Source organism: Lissotriton vulgaris, chromosome 6 (assembly GCF_964263255.1).
Source record: "Lissotriton vulgaris chromosome 6, aLisVul1.2, whole genome shotgun sequence".
Taxonomy (NCBI): domain Eukaryota; kingdom Metazoa; phylum Chordata; class Amphibia; order Caudata; family Salamandridae; genus Lissotriton; species Lissotriton vulgaris.
Window position 1 is genome coordinate 265,598,724 of NC_141694.1, and position 24,119 is coordinate 265,622,842.

Below are 24,119 nucleotides of genomic sequence, written 5' to 3' on the forward strand. Positions count from 1 at the left end.
CAACCTGTACCCCAAATGGGAGTACTATTTCTGCCAGTGAACTGTAGACATTGAACATCGTGGGGTTCAGGGAAGATTTTCGGAAATTGTAAATAAATACGCGACCTGCCGTATACGCTCTATTTGGGAATGAATTGAAAGGGTACTTGACAACTAGTCTTAGTAGCAGCCTGTTTTTTTGCCTATTTACGAGTAAATCAATGCTGCTTTAACATTAAAATAACCATTCCATTAGGGCGCCCGTGTTGGGGCTGCACTGACCCTCTGAAACGGGGCTGCAGTCCCATGAGGGGGAGGGTTCAATGAACTAATTGAACGCTTATGTGGGCACATGCATCATTCATACATTTTGCATTTCCTAATTTGCGAAAAATACTGAATCGCAAATTAGGAATTGCAAAATGGTATGCATCATTTTTTTGGCTTTTCATTTGGGATTCGGTAAAATTCGCAATTTTTACCAAATTCCAAATAAGTAGCGAATTCCTAAGTGCATTTTCGCAATTCCCATTGATTCCTATGGGCCAAAAGGCCCATAGGAGTCAATGGGAAGGCATTTCCAAATGCGCAATTTGTTGATGCATTCCAAGGGTGCAGGGGGGGGTCCAAAGGACCCCCCCCTGCACCCCTGAAATGCATTTGAAAGTGCATGTTTCACACACACATGTCCTAAGGACATGTGTGTCTGTAACATGACAGTGTAAAAAATGAATTTTTTTGCATTTTTAAACATTTTCGCAAATTACCACGAGGGTCAACCTCATGTTAATTTGCACTTCCAATTTCAGAATTCGCATTTTTTTTTTAAATTGATGCATTGCATTTAAGGAATCGCCCAAATGCGATTCCTTAAATGCATTCGCATTTTTTAGAAATGCAAAAAAATGCAAATTCTGAAAAATAGTTTGATGCATCCCAAAAACGTATCTAGGAAGTGCAAACTGCCGAATTTACCGATTCGCACCATTTGCACTTCCTAAATAGGTTGATGCATGTGCCCATAAATGTATATAAGGAGTCGGCTGACATGGGGGTCCTGCCTTGGGACCATCCATGCCAAAACTGTGGCGCTGACAAGGAAACTCTTAAGGTAAGGGATTTTGTATGGGTTAAGTCTCTGCTTATTTCTCCCCCGGTATAAGACTGGAGACACTGGCAATCGCGGGAGCTATGGGTTAGCCGCTATTTACTAGCCTGAACAACTGGGAGGAGGCAGGATGCTCAGTACACCAGCACGCTAATCTTATGGAGAGGAACAGGTAGTTCGATAAACGTCGGGCTAGTTAAAAAGCGCTGTGCTGTAAAACGAAGGGATGTTACCGGCACAGAAACCTTGTATGGGTACATGAGTAGCAACCGCTTATATGAACCACTACGCTATCACACTTTTGAGCCAGGGAGAAGTCCCGGTTGTATTATTAATCGCTATGGAAGGAATGCTGGGTCTTGTGGTCCTTGTGAACACAGTGAATTGCTAAAGATAAGATAGGTGGGGTCATCTAATTGCATGCCTAGGGGACCATGGATATTCTGCCTGTCGTGACTCTCCTTTATATATGGCTCTAAATCTAGATATATTATGTGTTGTTTTTTCTCTATTAGGTTCACAATTTTGAGCAAATATATAATTGCGGGAGAAGGCTCTGATACGGCTTCCTCACCCTAATCCACAGCGCTGGAGCGCGACACTTATAATTGAGGGATCCTTGTAAGTCACATTGAGAGGTATGCATTAGAGACTTAAAGTATGCTGGTTGGCCAGTGTTTATGAAATTTGAGGGAGGAGTTATAAATGTTTCCTTCTATCCGCATAGGTGCTGCCAAGGTTAACGGACGCTTTAAGGTGGAATGAGAAATCGGAAACAGTACAACTGAACAAACAGGGAGACTAGGAGTAGGACTACAAAACCGCTTGGGCCACTGGGGCTCTGACGGAGGTCAGTATAGCGGAAGGGAGATGAGCATGTGGAGTATTAATGCTGCATAGAATACGAGATTGAGATTCCTTAGTGGACAAGGCAAACTCGCTAGAGGTGCTAACCTGCTTTTCGCTCAGCGAGCGTATTGGAAAAATGCACTAGTTTGGACTCTAGACTCAAATAGCTAATAGGATTGCGGCAAGTGACAGCACTGTTTTTTCACCCCTACGAACCTTTACACACTACGGACAACTGCCGACGGCTTTTTTCTTTCTCTTTTTATCGTAACCTTGGAGGATCCACGCACGCGTTACCGGATGTACTTTCATCTCTGTAAACTTAGTTGTCTTTGGTATATTAATGAAAGAGGGATGAGGAGGTCTTGACTGGGTGTAATAAGAAAGCTACTGATAGTGCACACAGTGACATTGTGGACACATGGGCCATTTTGGTGCCTGTGTTTCAGTCATATTGTTTCTTGGCTTCTCTCCCCTCCTCTTCTCTTTCTTCTTGTTTCCTTTTTTTTCTTTTTCCTTTTCTTTTATTGTTTTTATCTTTTTCACAAACCTCATAACAATGATGGTACTAGCTAAAGAACAAGATGGAAAGGGCACGACCATATTGGCTAATGTTCGTTTACTTAATTTCATATCCTTCACAGACAAGTTTTAGGAAGTATAAGGGTGTGACTCCTTTGACGATCCCCTATGATTACCGGTTTGACTGGTATGTATGACTATTTTGGTCCATATACCCACCGGTTTACCCACCGGTTTTCCCACCCGCGTGTTGCCCCTCCCCCCCCCCCCCCCCTTCTCCTTCTGTTGCTTCACAGGGTGGAATAGGAGGAGAAATATGGTTCTACATGGTTCTACGTATTTGTGAAATGAAATAAGTTCTGAGGGGTCTCTTTGATTTGAGTTAAATATAGACTGCATCCATGTGGGTACATCATGGGTGACATGAGTCCAGGACAAACTTTAGATCTCTAACTTGAGATCCCTTATAATTGGTTTCTTAATGAAATAGACTGAGAAATAGAGAGAAAAATGTCTATGGTAATGAATTCTGTATTGAGGTTGTATGTGTTTCTTTTTGTATTGTTTTCGGTACTATCTCTTGTAGTGTGTACTTTTGTAATATGTTTTTAAGTACAATGTTAAATGCTGTTTTTAGTAACAGTGACTATGAGTAAGATCTGTTTAAAAATGTAAGACTCATGATGTTTTTATATCTATTTGGTTTCAGCCCTGAAACCTCCCTACCAGGGAGTGAAACGCGTTGGCTGACTGTTTTGCTAATTGCAGGATTCCTGAGGAACCCCACAAATCAATGAAATGAACTTTGAAGAGCACTCTCCTTCAAAAACCGTATAGACCTTATTTTGGAGAAAGGACTGTAGCCACCTAAGTACCAGCCCTGTCACTCCAGCATCTCTAGGTCTCTGTATCATAAGATGATAGTTGACGGGATCGAAGGCTGCGCTGACATCCAACAGGATAAGAGCAGCGCAGCCTCAACTGTCAAGGGTCTTCCTGATTTCTTCTACTGCAGCCAAAATGGCTGTTTCTGTTCCTTGTTTGGGTTTAAAGCCGGTCTGCGTAACTTGTAGACGGTTATTGTTTTCCAGAAAAGCCGATAGGATGGAGTTAGTATATTTTTCCACTAATTTGCTGACCCCTGGCAGCAAGGAAATTGGACAGTAATTTCCCCAATTATCTGGGTCAAAGTTCGTTTTTATTTTTTTTAGAAGAGCCTTAACTCTAGCATGTCCATTGCGGTGGCACAATATCAGTTTCAAGTGATCAATGTATACATTCAAGTATAACAGGTGACAATACTTTGGAGATTTTTTGAAGAACACTGGGGTGTGGGGGTGGCGGTGGGGCAGGCAGCATCTAGTGGAGAACTCGATTTGAGAGCCTAGCATTCTGTGTTCGTTGACCATCGATGGAGAAATGGGATATCAGAAAATAACAAAGCTTTAGTTTTTTCTCTCCCATATTTACATCACACTCTCATTCATCCAGCCATGCTCTTTTTTCATCATTTATATTTAGACCTTTCCTCATTACCGGATTCATTTCTTCATCATACTCCTATTCATCTATTCATTCATCCTGTCACTCATTCATCAATCTATAATTCCATCTTCACACTCTCCATGTTCCATTTTTCCTCACAGCCACAAAAAAAACACATCCACTTATTATTATTTTTTAACTCTATCCTGCTCCTTTTGCAAATGTTTGTAACCGGGATTTCCCGAACCCGTATATCTCATTTACATTGTTATCCTTTGCATGAAATTGATACATTTTTTGGTAGGTGTGATACGGCTTGAATTTCGCCTGAAAAACACAAACGTCAGAGATTACGTGGCGCAGAAAGCATATAAAACCAAACATGTAAAGTATGCTGGTTGGCCAGTGTTTATGAAATTTGAGGGAGGAGTTATAAATGTTTCCTTCTATCCGCATAGGTGCTGCCAAGGTTAACGGACGCTTTAAGGTGGAATGAGAAATCGGAAACAGTACAACTGAACAAACAGGGAGACTAGGAGTAGGACTACAAAACCGCTTGGGCCACTGGGGCTCTGACGGAGGTCAGTATAGCGGAAGGGAGATGAGCATGTGGAGTATTAATGCTGCATAGAATACGAGATTGAGATTCCTTAGTGGACAAGGCAAACTCGCTAGAGGTGCTAACCTGCTTTTCGCTCAGCGAGCGTATTGGAAAAATGCACTAGTTTGGACTCTAGACTCAAATAGCTAATAGGATTGCGGCAAGTGACAGCAATGTTTTTTCACCCCTACGAACCTTTACACACTACGGACAACTGCCGACGGCTTTTTTCTTTCTCTTTTTATCGTAACCTTGGAGGATCCACGCACGCGTTACCGGATGGACTTTCATCTCTGTAAACTTAGTTGTCTTTGGTATATTAATGAAAGAGGGATGAGGAGGTCTTGACTGGGTGTAATAAGAAAGCTACTGATAGTGCACACAGTGACATTGTGGACACATGGGCCATTTTGGTGCCTGTGTTTCAGTCATATTGTTTCTTGGCTTCTCTCCCCTCCTCTTCTCTTTCTTCTTGTTTCCTTTTTTTTCTTTTTCCTTTTCTTTTATTGTTTTTATCTTTTTCACAAACCTCATAACAATGATGGTACTAGCTAAAGAACAAGATGGAAAGGGCACGACCATATTGGCTAATGTTCGTTTACTTAATTTCATATCCTTCACAGACAAGTTTTAGGAAGTATAAGGGTGTGACTCCTTTGACGATCCCCTATGATTACCGGTTTGACTGGTATGTATGACTATTTTGGTCCATATACCCACCGGTTTACCCACCGGTTTTCCCAACCGCGTGTTGCCCCTACCCCCCCCCCCTTCTCCTTCTGTTGCTTCACAGGGTGGAATAGGAGGAGAAATATGGTTCTACATGGTTCTACGTATTTGTGAAATGAAATAAGTTCTGAGGGGTCTCTTTGATTTTAGTTAAATATAGACTGCATCCATGTGGGTACATCATGGGTGACATGAGTCCAGGACAAACTTTAGATCTCTAACTTGAGATCCCTTATAATTGGTTTCTTAATGAAATAGACTGAGAAATAGAGAGAAAAATGTCTATGGTAATGAATTCTGTATTGAGGTTGTATGTGTTTCTTTTTGTATTGTTTTCGGTACTATCTCTTGTAGTGTGTACTTTTGTAATATGTTTTTAAGTACAATGTTAAATGCTGTTTTTAGTAACAGTGACTATGAGTAAGATCTGTTTAAAAATGTAAGACTCATGATGTTTTTATATCTATTTGGTTTCAGCCCTGAAACCTCCCTACCAGGGAGTGAAACGCGTTGGCTGACTGTTTTGCTAATTGCAGGATTCCTGAGGAACCCCACAAATCAATGAAATGAACTTTGAAGAGCACTCTCCTTCAAAAACCGTATAGACCTTATTTTGGAGAAAGGACTGTAGCCACCTAAGTACCAGCCCTGTCACTCCAGCGTCTCTAGGTCTCTGTATCATAAGATGATAGTTGACGGGATCGAAGGCTGCGCTGACATCCAACAGGATAAGAGCAGCGCAGCCTCAACTGTCAAGGGTCTTCCTGATTTCTTCTACTGCAGCCAAAATGGCTGTTTCTGTTCCTTGTTTGGGTTTAAAGCCGGTCTGCGTAACTTGTAGACGGTTATTGTTTTCCAGAAAAGCCGATAGGATGGAGTTAGTATATTTTTCCACTAATTTGCTGACCCCTGGCAGCAAGGAAATTGGACAGTAATTTCCCCAATTATCTGGGTCAAAGTTCGTTTTTATTTTTTTTAGAAGAGCCTTAACTCTAGCATGTCCATTGCGGTGGCACAATATCAGTTTCAAGTGATCAATGTATACATTCAAGTATAACAGGTGACAATACTTTGGAGATTTTTTGAAGAACACTGGGGTGTGGGGGTGGCGGTGGGGCAGGCAGCATCTAGTGGAGAACTCGATTTGAGAGCCTAGCATTCTGTGTTCGTTGACCATCGATGGAGAAATGGGATATCAGAAAATAACAAAGCTTTAGTTTTTTCTCTCCCATATTTACATCACACTCTCATTCATCCAGCCATGCTCTTTTTTCATCATTTATATTTAGACCTTTCCTCATTACCGGATTCATTTCTTCATCATACTCCTATTCATCTATTCATTCATCCTGTCACTCATTCATCAATCTATAATTCCATCTTCACACTCTCCATGTTCCATTTTTCCTCACAGCCACAAAAAAAACACATCCACTTATTATTATTTTTTAACTCTATCCTGCTCCTTTTGCAAATGTTTGTAACCGGGATTTCCCGAACCCGTATATCTCATTTACATTGTTATCCTTTGCATGAAATTGATACATTTTTTGGTAGGTGTGATACGGCTTGAATTTCGCCTGAAAAACACAAACGTCAGAGATTACGTGGCGCAGAAAGCATATAAAACCAAACATGTAAAGTATGCTGGTTGGCCAGTGTTTATGAAATTTGAGGGAGGAGTTATAAATGTTTCCTTCTATCCGCATAGGTGCTGCCAAGGTTAACGGACGCTTTAAGGTGGAATGAGAAATCGGAAACAGTACAACTGAACAAACAGGGAGACTAGGAGTAGGACTACAAAACCGCTTGGGCCACTGGGGCTCTGACGGAGGTCAGTATAGCGGAAGGGAGATGAGCATGTGGAGTATTAATGCTGCATAGAATACGAGATTGAGATTCCTTAGTGGACAAGGCAAACTCGCTAGAGGTGCTAACCTGCTTTTCGCTCAGCGAGCGTATTGGAAAAATGCACTAGTTTGGACTCTAGACTCAAATAGCTAATAGGATTGCGGCAAGTGACAGCAATGTTTTTTCACCCCTACGAACCTTTACACACTACGGACAACTGCCGACGGCTTTTTTCTTTCTCTTTTTATCGTAACCTTGGAGGATCCACGCACGCGTTACCGGATGTACTTTCATCTCTGTAAACTTAGTTGTCTTTGGTATATTAATGAAAGAGGGATGAGGAGGTCTTGACTGGGTGTAATAAGAAAGCTACTGATAGTGCACACAGTGACATTGTGGACACATGGGCCATTTTGGTGCCTGTGTTTCAGTCATATTGTTTCTTGGCTTCTCTCCCCTCCTCTTCTCTTTCTTCTTGTTTCCTTTTTTTTCTTTTTCCTTTTCTTTTATTGTTTTTATCTTTTTCACAAACCTCATAACAATGATGGTACTAGCTAAAGAACAAGATGGAAAGGGCACGACCATATTGGCTAATGTTCGTTTACTTAATTTCATATCCTTCACAGACAAGTTTTAGGAAGTATAAGGGTGTGACTCCTTTGACGATCCCCTATGATTACCGGTTTGACTGGTATGTATGACTATTTTGGTCCATATACCCACCGGTTTACCCACCGGTTTTCCCAACCGCGTGTTGCCCCTACCCCCCCCCCCCCTTCTCCTTCTGTTGCTTCACAGGGTGGAATAGGAGGAGAAATATGGTTCTACATGGTTCTACGTATTTGTGAAATGAAATAAGTTCTGAGGGGTCTCTTTGATTTGAGTTAAATATAGACTGCATCCATGTGGGTACATCATGGGTGACATGAGTCCAGGACAAACTTTAGATCTCTAACTTGAGATCCCTTATAATTGGTTTCTTAATGAAATAGACTGAGAAATAGAGAGAAAAATGTCTATGGTAATGAATTCTGTATTGAGGTTGTATGTGTTTCTTTTTGTATTGTTTTCGGTACTATCTCTTGTAGTGTGTACTTTTGTAATATGTTTTTAAGTACAATGTTAAATGCTGTTTTTAGTAACAGTGACTATGAGTAAGATCTGTTTAAAAATGTAAGACTCATGATGTTTTTATATCTATTTGGTTTCAGCCCTGAAACCTCCCTACCAGGGAGTGAAACGCGTTGGCTGACTGTTTTGCTAATTGCAGGATTCCTGAGGAACCCCACAAATCAATGAAATGAACTTTGAAGAGCACTCTCCTTCAAAAACCGTATAGACCTTATTTTGGAGAAAGGACTGTAGCCACCTATGTACCAGCCCTGTCACTCCAAGCATCTCTAGGTCTCTGTATCATAAGATGATAGTTGACGGGATCGAAGGCTGCGCTGACATCCAACAGGATAAGAGCAGCGCAGCCTCAACTGTCAAGGGTCTTCCTGATTTCTTCTACTGCAGCCAAAATGGCTGTTTCTGTTCCTTGTTTGGGTTTAAAGCCGGTCTGCGTAACTTGTAGACGGTTATTGTTTTCCAGAAAAGCCGATAGGATGGAGTTAGTATATTTTTCCACTAATTTGCTGACCCCTGGCAGCAAGGAAATTGGACAGTAATTTCCCCAATTATCTGGGTCAAAGTTCGTTTTTATTTTTTTTAGAAGAGCCTTAACTCTAGCATGTCCATTGCGGTGGCACAATATCAGTTTCAAGTGATCAATGTATACATTCAAGTATAACAGGTGACAATACTTTGGAGATTTTTTGAAGAACACTGGGGGGTGGGGGTGGCGGTGGGGCAGGCAGCATCTAGTGGAGAACTCGATTTGAGAGCCTAGCATTCTGTGTTCGTTGACCATCGATGGAGAAATGGGATATCAGAAAATAACAAAGCTTTAGTTTTTTCTCTCCCATATTTACATCACACTCTCATTCATCCAGCCATGCTCTTTTTTCATCATTTATATTTAGACCTTTCCTCATTACCGGATTCATTTCTTCATCATACTCCTATTCATCTATTCATTCATCCTGTCACTCATTCATCAATCTATAATTCCATCTTCACACTCTCCATGTTCCATTTTTCCTCACAGCCACAAAAAAAACACATCCACTTATTATTATTTTTTAACTCTATCCTGCTCCTTTTGCAAATGTTTGTAACCGGGATTTCCCGAACCCGTATATCTCATTTACATTGTTATCCTTTGCATGAAATTGATACATTTTTTGGTAGGTGTGATACGGCTTGAATTTCGCCTGAAAAACACAAACGTCAGAGATTACGTGGCGCAGAAAGCATATAAAACCAAACATGTAAAGTATGCTGGTTGGCCAGTGTTTATGAAATTTGAGGGAGGAGTTATAAATGTTTCCTTCTATCCGCATAGGTGCTGCCAAGGTTAACGGACGCTTTAAGGTGGAATGAGAAATCGGAAACAGTACAACTGAACAAACAGGGAGACTAGGAGTAGGACTACAAAACCGCTTGGGCCACTGGGGCTCTGACGGAGGTCAGTATAGCGGAAGGGAGATGAGCATGTGGAGTATTAATGCTGCATAGAATACGAGATTGAGATTCCTTAGTGGACAAGGCAAACTCGCTAGAGGTGCTAACCTGCTTTTCGCTCAGCGAGCGTATTGGAAAAATGCACTAGTTTGGACTCTAGACTCAAATAGCTAATAGGATTGCGGCAAGTGACAGCAATGTTTTTTCACCCCTACGAACCTTTACACACTACGGACAACTGCCGACGGCTTTTTTCTTTCTCTTTTTATCGTAACCTTGGAGGATCCACGCACGCGTTACCGGATGTACTTTCATCTCTGTAAACTTAGTTGTCTTTGGTATATTAATGAAAGAGGGATGAGGAGGTCTTGACTGGGTGTAATAAGAAAGCTACTGATAGTGCACACAGTGACATTGTGGACACATGGGCCATTTTGGTGCCTGTGTTTCAGTCATATTGTTTCTTGGCTTCTCTCCCCTCCTCTTCTCTTTCTTCTTGTTTCCTTTTTTTTCTTTTTCCTTTTCTTTTATTGTTTTTATCTTTTTCACAAACCTCATAACAATGATGGTACTAGCTAAAGAACAAGATGGAAAGGGCACGACCATATTGGCTAATGTTCGTTTACTTAATTTCATATCCTTCACAGACAAGTTTTAGGAAGTATAAGGGTGTGACTCCTTTGACGATCCCCTATGATTACCGGTTTGACTGGTATGTATGACTATTTTGGTCCACATACCCACCGGTTTACCCACCGGTTTTCCCACCCGCGTGTTGCCCCTCCCCCCCCCCTTCTCCTTCTGTTGCTTCACAGGGTGGAATAGGAGGAGAAATATGGTTCTACATGGTTCTACGTATTTGTGAAATGAAATAAGTTCTGAGGGGTCTCTTTGATTTGAGTTAAATATAGACTGCATCCATGTGGGTACATCATGGGTGACATGAGTCCAGGACAAACTTTAGATCTCTAACTTGAGATCCCTTATAATTGGTTTCTTAATGAAATAGACTGAGAAATAGAGAGAAAAATGTCTATGGTAATGAATTCTGTATTGAGGTTGTATGTGTTTCTTTTTGTATTGTTTTCGGTACTATCTCTTGTAGTGTGTACTTTTGTAATATGTTTTTAAGTACAATGTTAAATGCTGTTTTTAGTAACAGTGACTATGAGTAAGATCTGTTTAAAAATGTAAGACTCATGATGTTTTTATATCTATTTGGTTTCAGCCCTGAAACCTCCCTACCAGGGAGTGAAACGCGTTGGCTGACTGTTTTGCTAATTGCAGGATTCCTGAGGAACCCCACAAATCAATGAAATGAACTTTGAAGAGCACTCTCCTTCAAAAACCGTATAGACCTTATTTTGGAGAAAGGACTGTAGCCACCTAAGTACCAGCCCTGTCACTCCAGCATCTCTAGGTCTCTGTATCATAAGATGATAGTTGACGGGATCGAAGGCTGCGCTGACATCCAACAGGATAAGAGCAGCGCAGCCTCAACTGTCAAGGGTCTTCCTGATTTCTTCTACTGCAGCCAAAATGGCTGTTTCTGTTCTTTGTTTGGGTTTAAAGCCGGTCTGCGTAACTTGTAGACGGTTATTGTTTTCCAGAAAAGCCGATAGGATGGAGTTAGTATATTTTTCCACTAATTTGCTGACCCCTGGCAGCAAGGAAATTGGACAGTAATTTCCCCAATTATCTGGGTCAAAGTTCGTTTTTATTTTTTTTAGAAGAGCCTTAACTCTAGCATGTCCATTGCGGTGGCACAATATCAGTTTCAAGTGATCAATGTATACATTCAAGTATAACAGGTGACAATACTTTGGAGATTTTTTGAAGAACACTGGGGGGTGGGGGTGGCGGTGGGGCAGGCAGCATCTAGTGGAGAACTCGATTTGAGAGCCTAGCATTCTGTGTTCGTTGACCATCGATGGAGAAATGGGATATCAGAAAATAACAAAGCTTTAGTTTTTTCTCTCCCATATTTACATCACACTCTCATTCATCCAGCCATGCTCTTTTTTCATCATTTATATTTAGACCTTTCCTCATTACCGGATTCATTTCTTCATCATACTCCTATTCATCTATTCATTCATCCTGTCACTCATTCATCAATCTATAATTCCATCTTCACACTCTCCATGTTCCATTTTTCCTCACAGCCACAAAAAAAACACATCCACTTATTATTATTTTTTAACTCTATCCTGCTCCTTTTGCAAATGTTTGTAACCGGGATTTCCCGAACCCGTATATCTCATTTACATTGTTATCCTTTGCATGAAATTGATACATTTTTTGGTAGGTGTGATACGGCTTGAACTTCGCCTGAAAAACACAAACGTCAGAGATTACGTGGCGCAGAAAGCATATAAAACCAAACATGTAAAGTATGCTGGTTGGCCAGTGTTTATGAAATTTGAGGGAGGAGTTATAAATGTTTCCTTCTATCCGCATAGGTGCTGCCAAGGTTAACGGACGCTTTAAGGTGGAATGAGAAATCGGAAACAGTACAACTGAACAAACAGGGAGACTAGGAGTAGGACTACAAAACCGCTTGGGCCACTGGGGCTCTGACGGAGGTCAGTATAGCGGAAGGGAGATGAGCATGTGGAGTATTAATGCTGCATAGAATACGAGATTGAGATTCCTTAGTGGACAAGGCAAACTCGCTAGAGGTGCTAACCTGCTTTTCGCTCAGCGAGCGTATTGGAAAAATGCACTAGTTTGGACTCTAGACTCAAATAGCTAATAGGATTGCGGCAAGTGACAGCAATGTTTTTTCACCCCTACGAACCTTTACACACTACGGACAACTGCCGACAGCTTTTTTCTTTCTCTTTTTATCGTAACCTTGGAGGATCCACGCACGCGTTACCGGATGTACTTTCATCTCTGTAAACTTAGTTGTCTTTGGTATATTAATGAAAGAGGGATGAGGAGGTCTTGACTGGGTGTAATAAGAAAGCTACTGATAGTGCACACAGTGACATTGTGGACACATGGGCCATTTTGGTGCCTGTGTTTCAGTCATATTGTTTCTTGGCTTCTCTCCCCTCCTCTTCTCTTTCTTCTTGTTTCCTTTTTTTTCTTTTTCCTTTTCTTTTATTGTTTTTATCTTTTTCACAAACCTCATAACAATGATGGTACTAGCTAAAGAACAAGATGGAAAGGGCACGACCATATTGGCTAATGTTCGTTTACTTAATTTCATATCCTTCACAGACAAGTTTTAGGAAGTATAAGGGTGTGACTCCTTTGACGATCCCCTATGATTACCGGTTTGACTGGTATGTATGACTATTTTGGTCCACATACCCACCGGTTTACCCACCGGTTTTCCCACCCGCGTGTTGCCCCTCCCCCCCCCCTTCTCCTTCTGTTGCTTCACAGGGTGGAATAGGAGGAGAAATATGGTTCTACATGGTTCTACGTATTTGTGAAATGAAATAAGTTCTGAGGGGTCTCTTTGATTTGAGTTAAATATAGACTGCATCCATGTGGGTACATCATGGGTGACATGAGTCCAGGACAAACTTTAGATCTCTAACTTGAGATCCCTTATAATTGGTTTCTTAATGAAATAGACTGAGAAATAGAGAGAAAAATGTCTATGGTAATGAATTCTGTATTGAGGTTGTATGTGTTTCTTTTTGTATTGTTTTCGGTACTATCTCTTGTAGTGTGTACTTTTGTAATATGTTTTTAAGTACAATGTTAAATGCTGTTTTTAGTAACAGTGACTATGAGTAAGATCTGTTTAAAAATGTAAGACTCATGATGTTTTTATATCTATTTGGTTTCAGCCCTGAAACCTCCCTACCAGGGAGTGAAACGCGTTGGCTGACTGTTTTGCTAATTGCAGGATTCCTGAGGAACCCCACAAATCAATGAAATGAACTTTGAAGAGCACTCTCCTTCAAAAACCGTATAGACCTTATTTTGGAGAAAGGACTGTAGCCACCTAAGTACCAGCCCTGTCACTCCAGCATCTCTAGGTCTCTGTATCATAAGATGATAGTTGACGGGATCGAAGGCTGCGCTGACATCCAACAGGATAAGAGCAGCGCAGCCTCAACTGTCAAGGGTCTTCCTGATTTCTTCTACTGCAGCCAAAATGGCTGTTTCTGTTCCTTGTTTGGGTTTAAAGCCGGTCTGCGTAACTTGTAGACGGTTATTGTTTTCCAGAAAAGCCGATAGGATGGAGTTAGTATATTTTTCCACTAATTTGCTGACCCCTGGCAGCAAGGAAATTGGACAGTAATTTCCCCAATTATCTGGGTCAAAGTTCGTTTTTATTTTTTTTAGAAGAGCCTTAACTCTAGCATGTCCATTGCGGTGGCACAATATCAGTTTCAAGTGATCAATGTATACATTCAAGTATAACAGGTGACAATACTTTGGAGATTTTTTGAAGAACACTGGGGGGTGGGGGTGGCGGTGGGGCAGGCAGCATCTAGTGGAGAACTCGATTTGAGAGCCTAGCATTCTGTGTTCGTTGACCATCGATGGAGAAATGGGATATCAGAAAATAACAAAGCTTTAGTTTTTTCTCTCCCATATTTACATCACACTCTCATTCATCCAGCCATGCTCTTTTTTCATCATTTATATTTAGACCTTTCCTCATTACCGGATTCATTTCTTCATCATACTCCTATTCATCTATTCATTCATCCTGTCACTCATTCATCAATCTATAATTCCATCTTCACACTCTCCATGTTCCATTTTTCCTCACAGCCACAAAAAAAACACATCCACTTATTATTATTTTTTAACTCTATCCTGCTCCTTTTGCAAATGTTTGTAACCGGGATTTCCCGAACCCGTATATCTCATTTACATTGTTATCCTTTGCATGAAATTGATACATTTTTTGGTAGGTGTGATACGGCTTGAATTTCGCCTGAAAAACACAAACGTCAGAGATTACGTGGCGCAGAAAGCATATAAAACCAAACATGTAAAGTATGCTGGTTGGCCAGTGTTTATGAAATTTGAGGGAGGAGTTATAAATGTTTCCTTCTATCCGCATAGGTGCTGCCAAGGTTAACGGACGCTTTAAGGTGGAATGAGAAATCGGAAACAGTACAACTGAACAAACAGGGAGACTAGGAGTAGGACTACAAAACCGCTTGGGCCACTGGGGCTCTGACGGAGGTCAGTATAGCGGAAGGGAGATGAGCATGTGGAGTATTAATGCTGCATAGAATACGAGATTGAGATTCCTTAGTGGACAAGGCAAACTCGCTAGAGGTGCTAACCTGCTTTTCGCTCAGCGAGCGTATTGGAAAAATGCACTAGTTTGGACTCTAGACTCAAATAGCTAATAGGATTGCGGCAAGTGACAGCAATGTTTTTTCACCCCTACGAACCTTTACACACTACGGACAACTGCCGACGGCTTTTTTCTTTCTCTTTTTATCGTAACCTTGGAGGATCCACGCACGCGTTACCGGATGTACTTTCATCTCTGTAAACTTAGTTGTCTTTGGTATATTAATGAAAGAGGGATGAGGAGGTCTTGACTGGGTGTAATAAGAAAGCTACTGATAGTGCACACAGTGACATTGTGGACACATGGGCCATTTTGGTGCCTGTGTTTCAGTCATATTGTTTCTTGGCTTCTCTCCCCTCCTCTTCTCTTTCTTCTTGTTTCCTTTTTTTTCTTTTTCCTTTTCTTTTATTGTTTTTATCTTTTTCACAAACCTCATAACAATGATGGTACTAGCTAAAGAACAAGATGGAAAGGGCACGACCATATTGGCTAATGTTCGTTTACTTAATTTCATATCCTTCACAGACAAGTTTTAGGAAGTATAAGGGTGTGACTCCTTTGACGATCCCCTATGATTACCGGTTTGACTGGTATGTATGACTATTTTGGTCCACATACCCACCGGTTTACCCACCGGTTTTCCCACCCGCGTGTTGCCCCTCCCCCCCCCCCCTTCTCCTTCTGTTGCTTCACAGGGTGGAATAGGAGGAGAAATATGGTTCTACATGGTTCTACGTATTTGTGAAATGAAATAAGTTCTGAGGGGTCTCTTTGATTTGAGTTAAATATAGACTGCATCCATGTGGGTACATCATGGGTGACATGAGTCCAGGACAAACTTTAGATCTCTAACTTGAGATCCCTTATAATTGGTTTCTTAATGAAATAGACTGAGAAATAGAGAGAAAAATGTCTATGGTAATGAATTCTGTATTGAGGTTGTATGTGTTTCTTTTTGTATTGTTTTCGGTACTATCTCTTGTAGTGTGTACTTTTGTAATATGTTTTTAAGTACAATGTTAAATGCTGTTTTTAGTAACAGTGACTATGAGTAAGATCTGTTTAAAAATGTAAGACTCATGATGTTTTTATATCTATTTGGTTTCAGCCCTGAAACCTCCCTACCAGGGAGTGAAACGCGTTGGCTGACTGTTTTGCTAATTGCAGGATTCCTGAGGAACCCCACAAATCAATGAAATGAACTTTGAAGAGCACTCTCCTTCAAAAACCGTATAGACCTTATTTTGGAGAAAGGACTGTAGCCACCTAAGTACCAGCCCTGTCACTCCAGCATCTCTAGGTCTCTGTATCATAAGATGATAGTTGACGGGATCGAAGGCTGCGCTGACATCCAACAGGATAAGAGCAGCGCAGCCTCAACTGTCAAGGGTCTTCCTGATTTCTTCTACTGCAGCCAAAATGGCTGTTTCTGTTCCTTGTTTGGGTTTAAAGCCGGTCTGCGTAACTTGTAGACGGTTATTGTTTTCCAGAAAAGCCGATAGGATGGAGTTAGTATATTTTTCCACTAATTTGCTGACCCCTGGCAGCAAGGAAATTGGACAGTAATTTCCCCAATTATCTGGGTCAAAGTTCGTTTTTATTTTTTTTAGAAGAGCCTTAACTCTAGCATGTCCATTGCGGTGGCACAATATCAGTTTCAAGTGATCAATGTATACATTCAAGTATAACAGGTGACAATACTTTGGAGATTTTTTGAAGAACACTGGGGGGTGGGGGTGGCGGTGGGGCAGGCAGCATCTAGTGGAGAACTCGATTTGAGAGCCTAGCATTCTGTGTTCGTTGACCATCGATGGAGAAATGGGATATCAGAAAATAACAAAGCTTTAGTTTTTTCTCTCCCATATTTACATCACACTCTCATTCATCCAGCCATGCTCTTTTTTCATCATTTATATTTAGACCTTTCCTCATTACCGGATTCATTTCTTCATCATACTCCTATTCATCTATTCATTCATCCTGTCACTCATTCATCAATCTATAATTCCATCTTCACACTCTCCATGTTCCATTTTTCCTCACAGCCACAAAAAAAACACATCCACTTATTATTATTTTTTAACTCTATCCTGCTCCTTTTGCAAATGTTTGTAACCGGGATTTCCCGAACCCGTATATCTCATTTACATTGTTATCCTTTGCATGAAATTGATACATTTTTTGGTAGGTGTGATACGGCTTGAATTTCGCCTGAAAAACACAAACGTCAGAGATTACGTGGCGCAGAAAGCATATAAAACCAAACATGTACAGATAATGCCTTCAGAACAGTAAATAAAAAACGTTTTTTTTTTTTTTTTTTTAAAACAAACGAGTTACACGCAAGCGGCGCTACAGTGTAGGCAACCTTCTGTTATGTAAATACTACAACGTCATAGAGAGAGTAGTGACTACTACAGCGAGGCGAGGGAGTGGGGCCCTCGGGAGAACGCCCGATGGATGCATTGTGATGGGAGCAGCTGCACCTCTGGCCCGGTCTCTGGGAGGCCGCGGCCGCCTCTCACCGCTGCAGCTGAGCTCTGCCTGCCCGGTTCAGCCTCTTCCTGTCTAACACGTCTCGGACAAGAGAAGCAGAAATACCCCGGGCGCTTCTCGGCAAAGCCCCGGCAACGCCCTGCCAGAGCCAGCCCTGCTTCCGCAATCCTCTCAGCCCGTGGCAGGGCACACCCCGACCGCAGCGCTCCTGACTGAGCCGGGGATCGCAGCGCCTCGCACAGCTCCAGTCTCCTCCAGCCGCACCATGAGCTCCTCCGCGCTGGGACCGAAGTCGTCCGTCGCCGACAGCACCACCCCCTCGGCCGGCTCCTCCGGCTTCCTGGAGGTGCCGGGCCAGAATGACAGCGCACCGGGCCTCAAGCATGTCGCCTCCGAGGGGGAGATGGACTGGCAGGCAGCGAAAGCCTTCTACGAGAGCATGGGCACCAAGAAGAAGCCCCGGCCCGTGAGTGCGGGGAAGACTGGTATTTTGTGGTAGAGACAGAGGCGGTGGGGTGGTATGGAGGGGCTAGTGAGGGCGGAGGGATGCGGGCCGGGGCCAGGTGTTGGTAGAGAGTGAACTCAATGTCTTTTGTTTCGCAGGTAAGAGAGGTGGGGAGATGTCGTAGTGGAGAAGGGGCGGGGGCTTACCAGCGTAAGGCGTGGGGGGCTTTGAAGGGTTGACTTTGAGCGCATTGAAGACTACATATTTCCAAACTTGCAGTGTGCATGAGCTCCGGACAGATGCCAACTTTCACTTTTCTTATTAATGTTTTCAGTGTACCTTATTTTGGTGATTCATGTAGTAGCCTTTGAGTGGTACTTTATTGCGAATCGAACTTATCGACTTATAGATGGCTGGCAGTTTGCGCTCGGAGCCTCGAGGTGAAAAACGTCCCTGTAATTCACTGTTATCTATCTATAATTATATGTTATGTACGGCCCTCAAAATCATCTGCCTCTGCTTTTACCTGCTACATGCAGGCAGAGGAGGTATGGAGGAGCTATACATCAATCACAGCTGCTGACAATATGCAGTGGTGGGGCAGCGGCAGGGCAGCAGCAGTGGCGGCTGGGGTGGAGAGGTGGTGAGGGTTGAATAAAAAAAAAAAATACCTGATCCTGTGGCCGCCTTGCGCTTTTGTGCTACTCCGTTCTCCTACTGCTCCCAGCTCAGACCCCCATCCAATCCAGTTGCTGCTCTTATACCAGGATTTGCCTGAGCGGGCTGCTTTGACGCTCTGCTCAGCCCAGCCATAGGCCGTTTCATCCGAGTTAGAGAAAACTAAGTGTGCTTCTGTTTGGCCGGCCCAAGATGGCAGGTCAAACAAACATGCGCACTTAGAAGTGCACTTAGCAGCCCATTCCTCCTCCATCCCATGACCTGCCCCCTCTCTACACACGATGGCTCAGTCAGCAGCTGAAAAATAAAACTATAATAAGATATCGTTATATTTTTCAGCTGCTGCCTCTGAGCCAGTGGGGCGATGCTCCTCCTCCATCGCGGAGGAGCTGCCGCTGGTGTACATAACATGGCCTCTCCTTCCTGTCCCAATTAAAAACAAGCATTTGCAATGCAATAGGTCTCGAATTTGCGAGGGTTTCAGCAATTGGCATTGTAAATGACAATGTTTTTTTTTTTTTAAACGGTAAATTAAAGACTAATGGCCAGATTCATCAAGCGAAATGCGCTCAAAAAAAGGCCAGATTCTGAGAATGTGGCCCTTTGCGAGTGCAATTTTTGCATTTGGGATTCATCATCCCAAATGCAAAAATCGCTAATAAAGAATTCGCAAATTTGCGAGGATTAGCATTTAAGGAATCTCTATTAGAGATGCCTTAAATGCTATTCATGAAACATTTAAAAATTGCGAATTCGCAGTTTAGGACCGCTATTTACCACGATATCAAACCTCGTGGTAAATAGCGAAAACTTAGAAAAATGCATTTAAATGCATTTTTCTAAGTTGCATGTTACACACACACACAAGTCCTTTGGACATGTGTGTGCACAACATCAGTGTAAATTCACATTTCAGGGGTGCTACAGGGTGTCCTTTGGACACCCATGCACCCTTGAAATCGCATCCTTATTTGCGATTAGCAAATTGCTAATCGCAAATTAGGAATAACTCCCCATTCATTCCTATGGGCATTAGGCCCATAGGAATGAATGGGGAGTTATTCCTTATTTGCGATTAGCAATTTGCTAATCGCAAATAAGGAAGCTGTAGGAATCGCAATTTATTTTACGATTCCTACATGAATCCCGTTTTGCGAATCCTTAATAGCGATTCCTTAATAATCGCTATTAAGGACTCGCAAAACGGGACAATGATGAATCTGGCTGATTGTCATTTACAATGCCAATAGCTTAAACTCTTGCAAATGTGAGACCTATTGCATTCCAAATGCTACATCTGTGCCCTATACAGCCTGCAGGCTGCAATGTTGTCATGACTAGTGAAAGTTAGGAAAAAATAAACTTTAGCTATGCACTGCTACAACTAAGACGTTAGTGGTGAACGTCTTAATTATAGCAGTGCATAATTATATATTTGTTACTCCTAACATTCACAATGCCTTCAAATACAAAGTGTGGGGGGGGGGGGGTAGGAGACAGCTGCCACGCTGGTATGCCGAACCAAAAAAAAAAACCAGACGGCTGCCACATTTCTGCATGGACGGGGTGGGGAGATAATGAGGCCAGCATTGCAGCATGTCCGAGCTCTGGTGGTGGAGCGGACTGCTGTTAAAAACAAAATTAAGTCAAGCACGTTAAATGTAAGCATGATCAACATGAGCAGGACTGAGATGAGTAACTGTGAGCAGCAGGCGCCATTCGTGAGTTTGTGTTTATTTTGGCAGCAGTGCATAACAAGAAATGAGCGGCTGCAATTTTGGAACCTGAAGGTGCCTTGCGAGGAAAGCATGATGCGACTGAAGGACAAAATAATTAAATAATGTAGTGCATGCAGGCTAAAAAAGACAGACCATGTATCAACCCAAGTAAAAGGGCCAGTCTTCATGGGAGGTAACAAATGATGACAAGGTGGTACTAAGGAGGGACTACCAAGCCTAATAACGAATCAGAAGCCAGCATTTACGAAGGACAATGATACAAGCCAATGACAAATATGGGCGGAGAGTGGGCGGGGCTTCAAGTACATACTCCAATACAGCATGGCTCGCAGAGCAGTGCATGCACTGCCCAGGCTCGACCTAAAAATACATGGTGTCCTGCCTCCCACCCCCATCACTCTCTGTGCCTTACCTCTCCTCTAGAAGCTGCTCAGATGGGCTTTCAGAGGGGGCAGCCAGAGAAGCTTGGAATTCCTTTATGATGTAACAACATCTGCTATACACTGCTGCTACGTCATAGCAGTGCATTACTGGATTTAGAATCCAGTCGTTCATGCTAATGGCACTCTATGAAAGTAGTGCATAACACAGCAGTAAAATATATGCAGTGAGATGAACACCAGAATGTGTCCCCATCTGAGCAATCTAATACCTCAGGTATGTCTGTAAGGTATCTAACCCATAATGCAAAGTGGTCTTGGCAGAAGTCCAAGTATTGTAAATTGTCACAAATGTATGGTAAGTGAAACCACGGAAATCTGCCACTTTATTCCAATATAATTGAGCAAGTCTACAGCTCACAGTTTATTTTCTGACAAATGGATGTGCCAGTGCTGAGCATTAATGATGAAACAGAGGAATGCTTACGACTGGGCGATCCATTTTCCAGTTACATCACATTATCAATAGTGATAATTTTATTGACCAGAAGTGGATAAGAGGCAAACTAATCCCTGCCAATAATTGAACCTGAGAGCACCAGGCTATGGGCAGGCGTGCAGCAACTGCTCAGACTCCTGAGCTGTCTTAATGTAAATGAATATCATGACATCAGCTCTCTCAAACAGAATACTGCTGTCACCTCTTATTGCCCTGAAGTAGCTAGCATTACAGTAGATTATTCCTTAGCGTAGCAGGAAATCACACAGAAACAGGTTGGATATTGAACATAGGCCTGGTGTTTGTTTAGTATTGGGCCAATTCACAAATATATTTGTGGGTGTGGGAAGTAGTACTCTGGTAGTATTACTTAAAATATGATTTAAAGGGCTTATTCCTTGGCCTTCAAACATCTAAAATGGGAATTCTGATATTCAGGTAGTACAAATGGAAAGTACATGGTGTCTTCTTTACACTTTTACTAACCGGAAGTTGTACTCTTCAGGTCAAATTCACAAAAGCCATTTTTGATTTGAGTTTGCGGTGATGGCAAACACACATAGCAAACAGCAGGCAACTGGACTTCTCCTAGGTCCTGTTTTTTAGCAAGTAGCAGTGTCAAGCAAGGACCACAGTGACCAGCAGAGCAGGCAGTAATGCATTGTCTCCTATGCTGCAAGTTGAGGTTAGCCATCAACAGGCCTCTGAGTGCCCTAGCCTGAGCAGGTGGGTGTGGGTGCTCCTGCCCCAAATGTGCGATGTTAATTAGTGTAGCCTGTGCTGCAGTTGCACCCAGGCCGCCTTCAGATCACCCAAGCCCGATGGGCCAACAGGGCGAGTGATTCATGAGTATTTGCCGGGCCCACAGTAGCCCCAAATGCACCAAGACTTAACTTTGGGTTCCTTACCGATACACTGGGGCTTGTGCACCCTGCTAGTTGCTTCTTCTGTAAACTCTCATGAGATTTGCACCACAGAAAACAGCCAGTCGCGGTCCAGTTTGACTCTTTGGGTATTACTGTTCGGTCTCTACCAATTACGTAGGGTGCTATAGTAAATACTTTAGTCAGACACTTGAGTGACACTTGTCAAGGCGTTGGAAGGGTACTGAAATATCAGGTTGCAGAGGGCATATATGAATGTTAATGGGTGGCAGGGAGAGCCGGATGTGAGAGAGGGATTGCATGGGTAAGGGGTCATAGAGTTGCAAAGTACAGAGTCCGGAAAGGCTATCAGTGGCAGTGAAATGAATCTACACCTAGCAGAAGGTGCTAGAATGCCAGTGTGTGACGTCATATGGTGTGCTCAGCCTGAACGTGGACTCTCTTCTAATGCTGTCCCTTCTCTCCTCAGCCCAAGCCGAAGCACGCAGTCACCATCGCCGTCTCCTCCAGGGCTTTGTTCGACATGGTGGAGGAGAGGAAACTGTATGTGGATGAAGGGGTGGAAAAATACGTCAAGTACCAGGAGGAGCACGAGCAGGAGCCTCTGAAACCAGGGCCAGCCTTCCCCTTTGTGAAGGTAAGAAATTGGTGCAGGCTGGTGGCCACCCTCAGTCCACTCCCTCCTCAGCAGCTGTCTGCACAGCGAGCCAAGCCCATCTGTTTTATTAGTATGAAGTTATGGTGTCTCAGTCAATCAATCAATCACTCAATCATATCATATGTAAAGCGCACAACTCACCCGAGAGGGTCTCAAGGCGCTGGGGTGGGGAATGCTGCTACTGCTCGAAAGGCCAGGTCTCGAGGAGTTTTCTGAAGGTCAGCAGGTCTTGGGTCTGCTGTGGGTGGGTGGGGAGGGTGTTCCAGGTCTTGGCGGCAAGGTGGGAGAACGATCTGCCACCGGAGGTCGCTCTTCGGAAGCGGGGGACTGTGGCAAGGGCGAGGTCGGCGGAGCAGAGCTGACGGGTGGGTGTGTAGACGCTGAGTCATCTGTTGAGGTACGTTGGTCCGGTGTTGTGGAGTGCCTTGTGTGCGTGGGTGAGGAGCTTGAAGGTTATCCTCTTGTTGACCAAGAGCCAGTGCAGGTCTCTCAGGTGGGGTGTGATATGGCTGCAGCGAGGATGTCAAGGATCAGGCGTGCAGAGGCATTCCAGATGCATTGGAGCCGTCTCAGGAGTTTGGCCGAGGCTCCTGCATAGAGGGCATTTCCGTAGTCCAACCTATCCGGCTGAGAAGGGCCTGGGTGACCGTTCTTTTCGTTTCAGTGAGGATCCACTTGTAGATCCTGCGGAGCATGCAGAGGGTGTTGAAGCAGGAGGAGGAGACGGTGTTGACCTGTTTAGTCATGGAGAGGGTGGAGTCGAGGATGACCCCTTGGTTGCGTGCGTGGTCGGTGGGTATTGGAGCAGTTTCCAGTGCGGTTGGCCACCAGGAGTCGTCCCAGGCCGAAGGGGTGGATCCAAGGATGACGACCTCCGTCTTGTCCGAGTTCAGCTTCAATCGGCTGTTCCTCATCCATTCAGCGACGGCCTTCATTCCTTTGTGAAGGATGGTTTTTGGGGTGTGGGGGTACTTAGTGAGGCAGAGGATCAGCTGGGTGTCATCGGCGTAGGAGATGATGTTGAGGTCGTGCTTACGGGTGACATGGGCGAGCGGTGCCATGTAGATGTTAAACCGAGTTGGGCTGAGGGATGAGCCCTGGTGTACGCCGCAGATGATCTCGGTGGCTTCGGAGCAGAAAGGGGGAAGGCGGACGCTCTGTGTTCTGCCAGTGAGGAAGGAGTTGGTCCAGTCCAGGGCCTTCTCTTGGATCCCGGCGTTCTGGAGGCGTGTTCGTAGTGTGTGGTGGCAGAGTGTCGAAGGCGGCTGACAGGTCCAGGAGGATGAGGGCTGCCGTTTCTCCATTGTCCAGCAGGAGCTTGATGTCATCGGTGGCGGCGATTAGGGCAATCTCGGTGCTGTGGTTGC

At 43.4% G+C, this 24,119-nt stretch overlaps 1 protein-coding gene across 1 annotated transcript in view; it reads left to right on the forward strand.

The window, feature by feature from the left end:
* Nucleotides 1–17,360: 17,360 nt before the first annotated feature.
* The window catches only part of LOC147707116 (cytosolic 5'-nucleotidase 1A-like), a 138,690-nt gene continuing 131,931 nt past the window's right edge, over nucleotides 17,361–24,119 (forward strand). Inside the window, exons 1-2 of the mRNA XM_086926293.1 lie at nucleotides 17,361–17,935; nucleotides 22,564–22,731. Coding sequence (XP_086782419.1) covers nucleotides 17,735–17,935; nucleotides 22,564–22,731 — 369 coding nt within the window. The 5' untranslated portion in view covers nucleotides 17,361–17,734. The remainder of the gene's footprint in view (nucleotides 17,936–22,563; nucleotides 22,732–24,119) is intronic.